This window comes from Orbicella faveolata, unplaced genomic scaffold, assembly GCF_042242905.1.
Source record: "Orbicella faveolata isolate gen_17 unplaced genomic scaffold, um_ofav_v1 contig_1, whole genome shotgun sequence".
Classification (NCBI taxonomy): domain Eukaryota; kingdom Metazoa; phylum Cnidaria; class Anthozoa; order Scleractinia; family Merulinidae; genus Orbicella; species Orbicella faveolata.
Genome location: NW_028301536.1, coordinates 5,758,908 through 5,772,500, shown reverse-complemented (window position 1 = coordinate 5,772,500; position 13,593 = coordinate 5,758,908). Strand labels below are relative to the sequence as shown.

Below are 13,593 nucleotides of genomic sequence, written 5' to 3'. Positions count from 1 at the left end.
AACTTGACCCTATTTAAGGATGAAAGCCATGAAAAACGACACCTTATTTAAGGCCCAAACCCGAAAATAACACCCTATTCAAGGGAAAAACAAAAACTAAGAATAACGTGGACTGTTCAACTTTATTTCGTTTCCGTAACTATGTATGCGAATAGTTTCTGTTAACAGAATTTTTTTTTCGTTTAACTGGGCAATTGCGCACTACATTTCAGCTGATACAATTAAGGTATCCTATCTAAGGATCACATCGGGAATACGATGCCAATGGGGGCAAAAATGATGCCCTGTTTAAGGATCGAGAACCTCAAAACCCTACCCTATCCCATAGCACATACCTATATAGCCCATACATGGAAGTGCCCCCACCGGGTCAAAACGTCTACCATTACGTGAGGGAATTTGTATCAGGCGTGGTTTTTCTAGTATCCAATTACGGCAAACAGTAAATAAACTGCATCATCTATTGTGGGAAGTAAGTAAGTACCTGATCTCGCGCCGATTTCGTAACAAATATAGCTAGCTACCGTAGGTACGCAGAAAACCAATAACAATCGACAATTTGTTAAAGATACGATCTTTTCTCTCTAAATTGTACGTCACGAGTTCCAGTTACTAATTAATCACTTCAGTAACAAATTTTGAGAATGAGCGAGACTCAGTAGTCCTTTCTTTAAGTTTTGAAACCTGCAAGGAACATTGAGGAGGAAGCCATTGAAGTGCAAGTAATTGACGTGCAAATGGCGTAGGCATCCAATAACAGGTTAACCTAATCATGCAACGATGATTAAGTGACAAATAGGCGCGCGGAGGTACAATCACGATCGAAAATTTTGTCATAGAAACGATTTTGAAAATGTAACATTTTCCATCTTCATTTCAACGAGATAACTCCTAAAGTAAGTAAATTTTTTTTTTAGTTTCAAGATCAACAAAAAAGAAGGAATCATGAATAACATAGAAGAAATTATGCAAGCCATCTTCATTGGTTTAGCTGTTGCCACGTTCCTTCTAAATACCGGTCGCGCTTTAAAAGCCATCGAGTTATGCAAGGAGAGCTTGGTTTTGCAAAATAATAAAGCACCAAGTATAGAGGAGAAAATTTGCAAAATAATTTACAGAAGAATCCATGAAACAATGTTCAAAGGGTACTGTCAAATCAGTGATAACACAAATGCAATAACATGCGGCAGGAAACTTCTCGCCGTTTATCGTGAGTGTGGTGATAGAGTCCACGAAAAGAAGCTTGGTATGGTACTGGCAAAATTATATTGGAGTCAAAGCAAGTATGTTGAAGCCAAAGAACTTTGGGAGAGAATAGTCATTATCAACAGAGAAACTGATCACAAAGTAGGAGAAGCAGAATGTTATGGAAATCTAGGATGCGTTTTTCAATCTCTAGGTCAATATGTTAAAGCTAAAGAATTTCAGGAGAAGGCACTTGCTATCAGTTTGGAAATAAGTGACAGAGAAGGGGAAGCAAGATGTCACGCAAACCTAGGAGCTGTGTTGCAGTCTGTCGGTGAACATGTCAAGGCAAAAGAACAATATGAGAAAGCACTTAAGATCCAAAGGGAAATTGGTAACAGAAGAGGAGAAGCAATATGTTACGGAAACCTAGGAACTGTGTTTAGATCTGTCGGTGAATATCTCAAAGCTAAAGAGTATCACGAGAAAGCACTTGCGATCACTATGAGAATCAGTGACAGACAAGGAGAAGCAAGAGGTTATGGAAGCCTTGGAAATGTGTTTCAATCTCTTGGTCAGTATGTGAAAGCTAAAGAATACCATGAGAAATCTCTAGCTATCAGAATGAAAATTGGTGACAAAGGCGGAGAAGCAATAAATTACGGAAACCTAGGACATGTACTTGGAGCTCTCGGAGACTATGTCAAAGCTAAAGAGTATCTCCAGAAAGCACTTGCGATCACAAGGGAAATTGGTAATAGAGCAGGAGAAGCGTCATGTTACCAAAACCTAGGAATTGTGTTTAGATCTGTCGGTGAATATGTCAAAGCTAAAGAATATCTGGAGAAAGCACTTGCGATCACAGTGGAAATTGGTGATATAGAGGGAGAAGCGTCATGTTATGGAAACCTTGGAACTGTGTTTAAATATCTTGGCCAATATGTCAAAGCTAAAGAATATTACGAGAAAGCACTTGCAATCACCACGAAGCTTAGTGACAAAGAGGGAGAAGCAAGAAATTACGGCAACATGGGGACTTTGTTTCTAACTCTTGGCGAGTATGTGCAAGCTAAAGAGTGTCTTGAAAAAGCGCTGAAGATCATAATGGAAACCGGAGACAGGAAAGGAGAAGCAGAGGTTCATGCAAACCTAGGGCTGTTGTCTTTATTTCTTAGAAAATATAGAAACAGTAAAGAATATTATGATAAAGCAATCGCAATATTTAGTGAAATTGGAAGCAAAGCAGGAGAAGCAACAGTTTATGGACATCTAGGCGTTTTGCTTCAATCTCTTGGCGATAATGGCAAAGCTAAAGAATATTACGAGAAATCTCTTGCTATCACACTTCAAATTGGTGACAGAAAACAAGAAGGAATAAATTACTTTAGCCTGGGATCTGTGTTCCTAAGACTTCATGAATATGCCAGGGCTGAAGAGTATTTGGAGAAGGCACTTTCATTAGTTAGAAGTATTAGATCCGCCGAAATTGAGCTTGATTGCTATATGTTTCTGACATTGACAAAGCTTTCACAACAAAAGTTCCAGGAAGCGTTTTCCTGTTTGTCTCAAAGTATCAAGAAATGCGAAGATTTGCGAGGTGTCAATGCAGCAAGTGATCACATTAAGATATCATTGGCAGACAAGCACAGTTTTCCCTACCAGCTGCTCGGTAGATTGTTTTGTGCTGTTGGAAATTATAAGAATGCCCTTAATGTTGTGGAGCTGGGACGGGCTAGAACCCTAGCAGACCTGATGGAAATTCAGTACTCTGCAAAAGAACACATATCAGCCGACCCGCAATTTTGGACTAGCTTTGAAAGTGTCATGAAGAACGAAGCTGACTGCGCTTGTCTATACATTTCGTACTATTCTCAAGAAGTGTTTTTGTGGCTTCTCGAGAAAAGCGGAGCCATTCATTTCCGAAATATTACAGTGGATGAAAAGAATCTTCACACCAGATTAGCAAAGGTTGCTAGAAATTTGGATGAATTTTTTGCTATCATGGCTGAAAGCTTCCGCAGCTTCGGAATTTTACCGGAAGAAATTTGCGAAGATCGATCTTTAAATGACATTGAGCCGAAATTCAATTCTTGTGGTAGAGAGAGTCTTGAAACTCTTCGGCGAGGAAAGGATAAGGGTGATCCCAAACCGAGTCTAACTTTGTTCTACGAAATGCTCATCAATCCTGTTTCCGACTTACTTGACGAGTCTGAAATCATCATTGTTCCTGATCGCGGCTTGTACCGTGTTCCATTTCCAGCTTTACTCGATGAAAGTGGGAGGTATTTAACGGAGACTTTCAGAATCCGCGTGGTTCCTTCTTTGACGACTCTGAAGCTCATACAAGACAGTCCTGCCGACTATCACAGTCAGTCTGGTGCTCTAATAGTAGGTGATCCTGATGTTGGTGTGGTGATTTACAGGGGACTTGTCAATAAGAAATTCGTAGCATTACCTGGTGCAAGGAAGGAAGCAGAGATGATTGGACAACTACTAGGCGTTGAGCCTTTATTAGGACAGCACGCAACGAAGCAAGCGGTACTTGAGAGGATAGGTTCAGTGACTCTGATACATATTGCCGCACATGGTAATGCTGAAAGAGGAGAAATTGCTCTCGCCCCCACTGGCTTGGCTACTGAGATTCCACAAGAAGACGACTATCTTTTGAAAATGTCTGACATTTCAGAAGTTCAAGTGCGAGCTAAGTTGGTGGTACTAAGCTGTTGTCACAGTGGCCGTGGACAAATTAGAGCCGAGGGAGTTGTTGGAATCGCTCGTGCGTTCTTAGGATCCGGTGCACGCTCAGTGTTGGTGGCACTATGGGCTCTAGAAGACAGGGCAACAGAGCAGTTGATGAGCCGTTTTTACGAGTACCTTGTTCGCGGAGTAAGTGTCAGTGAGTGTCTTCATGAGGCCATGAAGTGGATGAGAGAGAACGGCTTTAGCAAGGTCCACGAGTGGGCACCATTCATGCTGATTGGAGATAACGTGTCATTTGCTTTTGAAAAAAAAGTAAGTTATCGCAACGTAAAAAAGAAAAGTCACGCTTCAAACTACGTGGGTTAGTTGTGTGAGTTAAATCAAATGATCTTGTATTTCATTGCAAATAACAAAATCAGAATGAAATATTACTGTGCCGTGACATTAATAAACAGGAGCTTCATATTACTAATAATATTTTGAATTCCAGTTGTTTGGCCAATTTTTGGGGGTCAAAGCACTTGCATTTTTTTGTGTTCTGATTTGATTCTTATTCTTGTGATCTACCCACATTCTTCACATTTTGTAACTTGTGCCTTTAACTAAGATATTAAAGTCACTTCTTTTGAGAGCTTCTTACATTGAAAAACAGTGTTAACAACACTAGGCTACCAGTCAAGCAGGGTTTTCCTGTTATTCTTTGGACCTTTTGCCATTTTGTTCAGTAATGTTTCTTCTGGTGAATCTTGAGGAGATATGAACAAGTTAGTGAGCCGACAACACTATAAGCTGATTAGGATGACGAAATGGAAGTTACACATTGCCTAGACCAACTTACATCAACTTTCTTACATTTTGTTTGTTTGTCTCTTTGATGTTGCAGGAATAAGACCTTTTCAATTAATGGAGGACTCTATGCAGGCCAATATCAAGCCAATGAGCTAAAACACTTCTGCAAGGACAGTGTGCATTTCTCTCCTGCCGCAAAGAAACGGGTTTTTTTATTGTTATTTTGAATGACTTTTGTTACTTAACAGGAATAATACTTTATGCTTTTCTAACGATCTTATACCACAGGTCTGTCAAGTACATTGCGAGAGCCTTGTTATACGGTATTTCTTTTTGTATGTATCACAAAACTATTGCATGAAGATGCGACGTAAATAGAAGCGTGCTTAAACCTGTAATTAAACTAATAGAATATTCTAAAGCGATATCTAAACCGCAGTAAATTGTTGTAAATAAAATCACGCCAGAAAAATCGCCAATATTTTCGTGCATGTATAAGAATCTAACTTTACCCCCACCCCATCTTACTACCCTGGGTCTCCGAGAATGGTGACGTCAGGACAGTGCAAGATGTTTTCCGCCTGCCGAATGCTGATTGGTAATTCAAATGTCACAGGTATTGGCCGTATGCGAGGTTAATGCGAAAAACGAATTATTTCCGGAAAATAAACAGGCACAACATTACGGTCCTTCCCAGTGGATGGTAGTCCACGTGCGAAGGGCGAGACCCCCTAGATCTTGCTTACTTCCTTTGCACTCCGTTTTGAGCGTCGCAGACATTTTTATCGCTTTGGGTCCGGATTCGCTCTTCGCAGCTCAACTTTTGGCCAATTCTAGTATATTGGACATGCCTTTTTTAGGGGTCTCAAGATGATAACAGTAAACTAGCAGCCGCTAAACCTTGCTTCTCATTCCTTGATCGTGATTAAGGATGGTTTTTCGTTTACTACGGTTAACAAAAAGCCAGCTATTAGGATGGCGTAAAAAAATAGAGAACACAAGAAGAATTTCATGAGGAAACCCTTGCGACTGAGCGTGTACTTAAATTTCTGAAGGGTGCTCAAATAACCAGAGTGCTATTCGGCAATCTAACACACGGATTTAAATGGCGTCACCTGAGCGCGCGCTTAAATAAAGGGCATACGCAATTCAATTCTCGTCCAAGGTTGTAAAATCCAGTCTTTGATCGAGGATTTCTGGAAAACCTATCGTACAACCCATGATAGTGCAGGTCCACATCAGGACTTAGCGTCTCTACTTAAGTACTTGGTCGTTCATTTTGGCCATTTGTTGACGTTTAATTGTTTAAGTTTCACATAGAATGGCAAAAGACTTAAGTAAACAGTAAATAGAGAGAGAAAAAACATCTTCGAACATTTTTCAAAAGAGTTAGAAGTTGGGCTGTTATAATCCATCAAAACTGTAGTAAGCCACCTTAAGCTAACCCAGGATAAGCGAGAATTTTGATTTGAGTTTTGTAACATTATGGTGAGGTTTTCCGTTTCTGTTGTTTGGCCTTCTGTTTTGAGTTTGAATAATCTCAAAGTCCTCAAAATACACAAAACAAAAGCAGTGAAAAACATTTGTATACAAGAAAAATTATACTTCGGTTAACTTTTCTAATCCTGGGTTAGCGTTAACCGGCTTCCAAACAACCCGGCCAAAAAGTCAACCTGACATAAGCCCGCGATCCAATCGAAAACAGCACTCTGTCAGCGGCCAACCTCAAGAAACACGTGACTTCGATGACTTTTAAACTTGAGCGCGATATGGTCACGTAATACCGGTAAGCGGATACCTTGTTTTGACAGGTGTCAATTGACCATAACATGGATGTCCAGTATCAAAGAGAGATGCTACAAACCGCCCCGAGGGTGCATTCCTCTGTCAACCTATTCGCTGGAGTATGGCCGCCATCTTGCGCGACTCCATCGTCGTCGCCGTCGCCGTGCGTACGCGCCCACGAGCAATACCGCTAGCCACGATAACTATGAGAAAATCAATTCATGGGTTTCCTTTTCTTTTCTATATGGGTATGGGGCTCCGCTATAATAATGCTATATACGAAGCAATTACTTTTACATATCGCACCGTCCAAACTACGCCGGAGGTATTTGAAAACGGAGGTTTCACTCTGAAAACGCATCAAATGGTTTTTGTCTACACTACTCCGGGGGAGTTAAAACGACGCAACAATCATCGGTCATTTTGGATTTGTGTTTGAGGAAAACTCAGTCAGGGAAATCACATGATTATCGTGACGCAACCGTCTCGAAAAATTCCGTTTTCAAAATGTTTTCCGTCCACACGAAAACAAAAAGCCGGCGTTTTAAAATTTCTCCAGCTGGAAGGGCGTCTTTGAAAAGCCCCGTTTTCATGACGGATTAGTGTGGAAGGTAGGCCTAACCGCAGAAAGAAACTTGCGTTTACAAATCTCCCCGGCGTAGTGTAGGCGCTACCTTAATTAATATACCCAGTAACTAATCCATATTATAACATTGCATAAATACTTTATTCAGAAACTATTCTCATCATTTAAAATATACTACACCACCTTATGATTACTCTATACACACTGTGATGATTTGCATGTCTTTGTGCCTGACTTTATTTCTGTAAAGCTACTACGAAATCAAGGATTCTCTAACGGAATAAAACAAGCGATCTATTCCATTTTATTCTTGTATACTTTTAACTAAACTTGCTCAGTGAATCCAATGAATTAGTCCGTAATCGAACAAATTTGGCGCATTCATGAAAGGTATCTATTACCGATTTAATAAACGGTTTATTAGATCAATAATAGATATCTGTCATAATTTGCAGATATTATATAATAGTTTGTAATAACTTAACGATCATTTTTATTACATTAATATCTTTACAGCTGTTATATATGGTCTGACTTTAGTGTCCAAAAATCTAAATTGCACTGTTAACTTTTAATGGCTCAGAAGCCGATCAGTAAGCTATGTAATTAACATAATATTAATCTTTCAACTCAGTTCATTGGCTAAATAACAGATGTGTTTCACGAGTGATGATAGAAGTTTAGTCTGTCATGGCGAACCATGGATGCTGCAGAGTTTGTTTCAGAGTTGGACGAATGCTTGGAGTCGTGTTCAGCAGCGAGTAAATAAGGTTCTTTGCCTCTGTTGAAAAGGAATAAAAAGATAAATATCAAGATGTAAACATGGGATTACGGAGCTGAAATTACCCGCTACAGAATCAATATGGAAGGTGAAAGTTAATAGGTATAGGTAATCATACGGTTTCGAGTTCAATTTGGAATTAATTTGTACGAGTGAGTTTTTCAAAAAGCTGAAATTGCACGAGCCGCTTCGGGGAGTGCAATTTCAGCTTTTTGAAAAACTCACAAGTGCTGATTAATTCCAAATTGAACGAGAAAAACCGTATGATTACTTATTAATAATGTAGATATGAAAAAAATTTGCGTGGAGGAAATGCCGGAAGATCTTTCTTGAGACCGTTTTTTCACATTCGAGAAAACTTTTTTCAAAGTTTCTGCACTAAATTTTCGTCATCATTTTATGTGATATCATTGGCTTAGCAAATTTCCTATTTTCTTTCAGCCAATCATAACCTAGAATTACGATGTGTAATTTGCACCGGTGTTACAGTTTTTGCACTGATGTTACACTTTTTGCACTGGTGTTACACCTGAACTGCACTGCTCTCAGCCAATCAGAATCGAGTAATCTTTTCATGTATATTATTATAAGAGAAACAGTGAAAGTGTTTCTACTTGATATAGCAAGTAGAGATTAAGAAGAAAATACCTGGTGAAAGCTGGTGTGGTACTCTAGGTGCCATGCGCAGAGCGTGACGTGGATGTTTAAATGCTGGGACTACAGGTGACAGCATATCCACAATAAGGATTCCCATTTGCCACACAGTGCCCTGACAGCCGTCATATTGCTTGGATTTACTGAATTCAGGAGGCATGTACTGTGGTGTGCCTAAATGGAAACAAATCATACTATCACATAAGCTGCCAGGTTTTATTGTACTTGCAAATGTCGCTCACAAGACACTCCAGCATTATTTTCACCTCTGAATTTTGTGAAAGGTTCTTGTTGAACTTCAGATGCCAGTCCAAAGTCGATCAACTCGGCTTCATCAGTGCGCATGTCCACCAGGATGTTCTCTGGTTTGATGTCTCGGTGTAGGACACCAGTCTCCTCGCAGCTGATGTTGGCCTGCAGGATCTGGGCAAAGTATCGTCGGGCTTCTCGTTCTGTCAGTGGTCGCCCCAGGCTGTCTCGGTCGTGTATGACGTCAAACAGGTCTTTACAGACTTCCGGTCTTTCCATGACGTAAACATAATGCTCGTCAGTGTCGACCACTTAATATATGTCGATCACGTGACGGTGTCTTGCTTGGCGCTGAAGATAAGCCTAGGATGGAATTTCTCCACCGTTTATCTATAAAAAGGGAGGGAGGGTGGGTTAGTTTTTTTTGGGCACTATTTTTCGAAGTCTTCACCTGGCTTTCTCAAGTACCACAACTTGTTAATCTTTTTCGACTTAACAATACTGCTTCTTTACCCTTACTTTACAATTGCCTTGAAACTATCAGCCAAAAGCTGTTTTCAATGATAACCCAATTTTACATTTACCAAACTGTTTAAATTCCTTGACTGAGCTTTTCTGCACAAATTTAAGCGCCACCTGAGAGGAAATATAAACTCTTTTAGTTTTGTTACTTTAATTCTACATATATATTAGAAAATAATGTTATGTTTTGGAAATTTATCAACTTCTGTTACTGGTAAACAAGACTGAAGTCTGGAACCTCATGGTGTTTTACTGACATGAGGCAAATACCAGTGGGAGTCTAGAGCAAAACAAGACCTTAAATTTATCAGTCTTGCCCGAATGTGTCCTCCCAGAAAATAATGCATGATTTGATAAAGAAATGCAGATGACTGTTGAGCTCAACTTGCCGGCAGATTGTCCACTTTGCGTGTTGCAGCGACGACTTGACCGAATGAACCAGCTCCAAGGACTTTTCCTATGTCCTAATCAGCAAGCTCAGCTGCAAATCAAAAACAAAGAAAAAATCCAGTTTTAACATGCCAAAAAAATCAAGTAATCGTATGTGGTTAGAACTGAGCTAAATAAAACAAAAATTCGGCAGAGGGAACGCGAGAAAATTAGCATTTATTTGGTAACGCTGACGTCACAAAAATCAGAAAAACACGCGTGGTGTCACGCGTGGTTATTCATTTAGGCGCGTGCGAGAAAGCAAGAGTAGATTAGAGCTCTTTTACCGGTTATTTATAGAGCTTTTTTGTCATATTTTTTTGGCCCTAGGCTTAAACACTTGTTTGAACGGAGTTTGAAACTATTGCTACTTACACCGAAGTGATTTAACGCCTTTCAAGTGCTGCAGTGATTTCGTTTCTTCTTAGGGTTACTTGCGTTATTTTTGAACGCGCGATTAATACTGCTGTTTGGCAGGCAATGGTAGAGCGCTCTATTGTCTCAGAAAAAACTGTAGTTAGCCACCTTAAAATCTAGGCTTAGTTCTCAAAGTTCAAATAAAGTTGTTGTTGTTGAATTCAACTTACCTTGAGAAGCTAGTTTCTTGATAAATTCTGGCACTTCAGAACGTTTCTCTTGATCGTCTTCATAATTGGAATCCCAAGATGACAAGCTGTCGGCTGACAGTGTCAATTTCATCTCGGCGTTTACCCAGTCGGGTTTCTGAAGAAACAAGAAATACGCAAAGAACGCAGAATTATTAATACGGCTAGAGCAAAATAGTTATCAATCGGTTTATTTATTTCTTTTTTCTTTTTGTTATTGGGTTAGTTAGAACGTCTACGGTGCAGTGCTGCAATTTTATACTCAAAAAGGCTGTATAAACTGTAATGATGTAAATTATTGGCAAAACTGTGTGTAATATAACAGTACGTAAAACCAACGATTTCAGTCAAGTTTGAGCCAGATTAGAAACCACCTCACCTCATAATCAAGAGACAAAAAGCTTTCGTAAGTACTGATTTTCTCCAGATAATCTTTCTCAGACTCGCTCCAGATACATCTCAATTTGTTTCTGTGGAAAAACAAAATGACGAGTTCGTTTAGAAACTTTTTTGGACGTATACAAGTTATTAATTTTTTTTGATTACCTGTGGAATTTAGAAGTACTTTTTCTCCTTCTCTGGCTAAAGCAACCATTTGATGAAAAAAAATTAAACGTTAGCATAAGTTACACTTGTAAGAAGACAAAAATTAACAGAGAGTACATTTATTCCTGTACAGATATTGTAAAGTGAAAAAAATGCATCTATTTCTTCGTTTGTTATTTTAAGTCTCTTTTCTTATGAAGAGGAGAACTCAAAAACAGAAAGGAAAGAATTAAGAACACACTTTCGCGTTACTCCCCACACAAAAACTGAATCAAAACGATTCTATATATATGGATGAATGTTTCCGCAGTATTTTACGTGATTTAAGTCAAATGAATTCTTACTCACCTCATTTTCCGTGCGCCTTTTCTTCGGCGAAGTTGTTTCTGTTTCCATTTCGCGCTTTCTTTTTAAGCGCACGCTTTCCGAAAAATTCGGATAATTAATCACACGCTTTTCACCGCGTGATTCCGTGCTGTTTGATAAGTATGCGTTAATCTCAGGCATGGTCAATCTCCAGTGATTGAACAACAAATTAAGGACGGTGCCTACTTTTGTTAGTGCGCACACGTCCTGCGCATCACGCAAGCCATGGTTTAGCTCCACGCGCGTGCTGGGGCTGAAATTGACGCAATCAACTACGCTACCACGTACACGACTAAAATGAAAGCAAAATTTTCCTACTGTGACCAGATCAAGTTTAATGAAACTCTACTTAAACCAGGAACACCAGAATAACAGCATATCGCTAACTACAAACTGTTTACGTCTTCCAGCTGAAAACCTAGCTATTATCTGTCAAAAATTATACCGAAATCCAACCGTAAACATGTACCTGCAGATGGCGTAGTGCGCGCGCAAAACAAGTGCGAGATACGCAAATGTCTCACTTACTGGGGAGGTGACAGGAAAAAATGTAACGGGCACCGTAAAACTTTTCAAAAAAGATCAATAACTTTAAAAAACGCGTGGTTACCCGTACATTTTATGTTATGAAATGGAAGTGGCAAGTCTATTCAACACGTGATTAGTTTCTGGTTGTGAGCAAAATGTATTTAGACTGTATTTTAGCTGAGCCAGAGGTAGGCTGTCAGATACGTTAAAAGCGATTTTGCAACGATATTGTTATTAAAAACATATCAGAAATGTTTTTTTTGTCACCATTTACCATGTAGTTTAAAGATCTTTTAAATGTGTTTGCTTTTCTGTACGTGAAGGCGAATTCTATGGAAATCTGTGAAGAAATATCCTTTCCTTCTTTTTTCAGGAAAATGCTGATGTCAGCATTTTTGTTGAGATTCAAGGCTAATTATCTCGAAAAAATGCTTGGCTACCCACATTTTTCTTTGTGGATTCCAGTAGCCCTTGCAAAGATCAACTTTTTCCGCGTGGTCCTTACCTGGCGTAAAACCCTTGGTATTTAGTAAGCACCGTCCTCAACTTGATACTACATGCGAACAGAGTGAAAGAATTCTCGCAATGTTCACGGCAAGCTAACCTGTTTACAACTGATCGTTTCTATGGTAAACTTGCAAACTAAAACCATTTTGCCTTTTGTGACGTGTTTGTGAGGTCTTGCTCGCGCTGCCGCTCGCGCTTATATGCGCGCACGCGCTAACGGACGTTACACGTTTTCACTCAGGAGGAAAACTGAAATCGTTTACTCTACTAAAATCGCCATAAACCAAGCCATGGCTTACTTAAAACATGCTTGACAACGCCGTCATAAGTTTTATAGCGAAGATTTTCACACCGAAATTATGGATCTGCAGGTCGATCTTGTGGTAAATCTTTGGTCCAAACATGTTGATAGAATTATGGGCCTCAAGCCGTTTGATTAATAACTAGAACATGGGAAAAGGTTCCTTTGAGTTAAATTTATGTAGTATGGTCTTCTTCCCAAAGAGGTTCCTTAGATGACTCAGTTCTCGCCATAGTCCGCCAGTTGTTGAGTCGCCTCTGTCCTTTCGTAGACCACTATGTACTAGTCGTTCCTTTCGTGCTGTTGGAAGATGCCGATATTCTCTACCCGGTTCGCTCTTTTGTCGGACGTTTGGCTCGCTAGCGGTGCAAAATGTTCCTCTGTAGAAAGCCAGTACAGTAAATCACCCTGATCTTTATGGACGTACGTTAGTCGGATATCAGTCGGTTTGGTCTTCAGTAAAAATGTACTTTATTGGAACTCGTAAGGATAGCTTGTTTGGTTTCAGTTTTTCTTCTCTTATTGGCGACGTTTTTAAGTAAAGCTTTCTTGAAGGGATTATCTAAAACCCTTGATTACTTTGTCACTGGGTATGCGCTTAAACTAGTCACATGAAGAAGCGTAGAGTGATCTTTATAGAACCATTATTCATGCTAGCGAACTAATTATGCAAATAATGTGTTCTTCTGTAAAATCAAATGCCGATGAACATGAACATAATTCTTAAATTTAACGGTAGTTGAAAACCTTCCAAACCTATAAACAAATCATTAGTAAAATCATATTCAGCTGTGAAACCTGCTCCCTAACTGAAATTTTTTGTGTAAATATACGAGATCGAGTGGGCGTCTGGTTTTCCGGGAATTCGGTCGACGTTTCGACACGTTTCCCCAAGATAAAAACGGCTTCAAAATATCATGAAAGGTTACGGAGGCAAAAATATAACCGACAACCTCAATTAAAATTCAGTTATGTGGTAAAATGTAATTGTCAAAGTCTATGTATAATTCTGCATCATTTCTCCCAGCCATAAATCATGCGATCAGTTGGCCAAATAAAC

General features: G+C 39.4%; 1 protein-coding gene and 1 pseudogene across 1 annotated transcript; one reads left to right on the top strand and one right to left on the bottom strand.

The window, feature by feature from the left end:
* The first annotated feature begins 881 nt into the window (after positions 1-881).
* On the top strand, positions 882-5,375 carry LOC149117836 (uncharacterized). Its single transcript, XM_089286394.1, has 2 exons — positions 882-4,197; positions 4,769-5,375. The coding sequence occupies exons 1-2, from the start codon at positions 946-948 to the stop codon at positions 4,772-4,774; spliced, it is 3,258 nt and encodes a 1,085-aa protein (XP_089142520.1). The 5' UTR covers positions 882-945; the 3' UTR covers positions 4,775-5,375.
* A 2,234-nt stretch (positions 5,376-7,609) lies between these two features.
* Positions 7,610-11,338, bottom strand: LOC149117835 (serine/threonine-protein kinase pim-3-like; annotated as a pseudogene).
* Between the last annotated feature and the right edge of the window lie 2,255 nt (positions 11,339-13,593).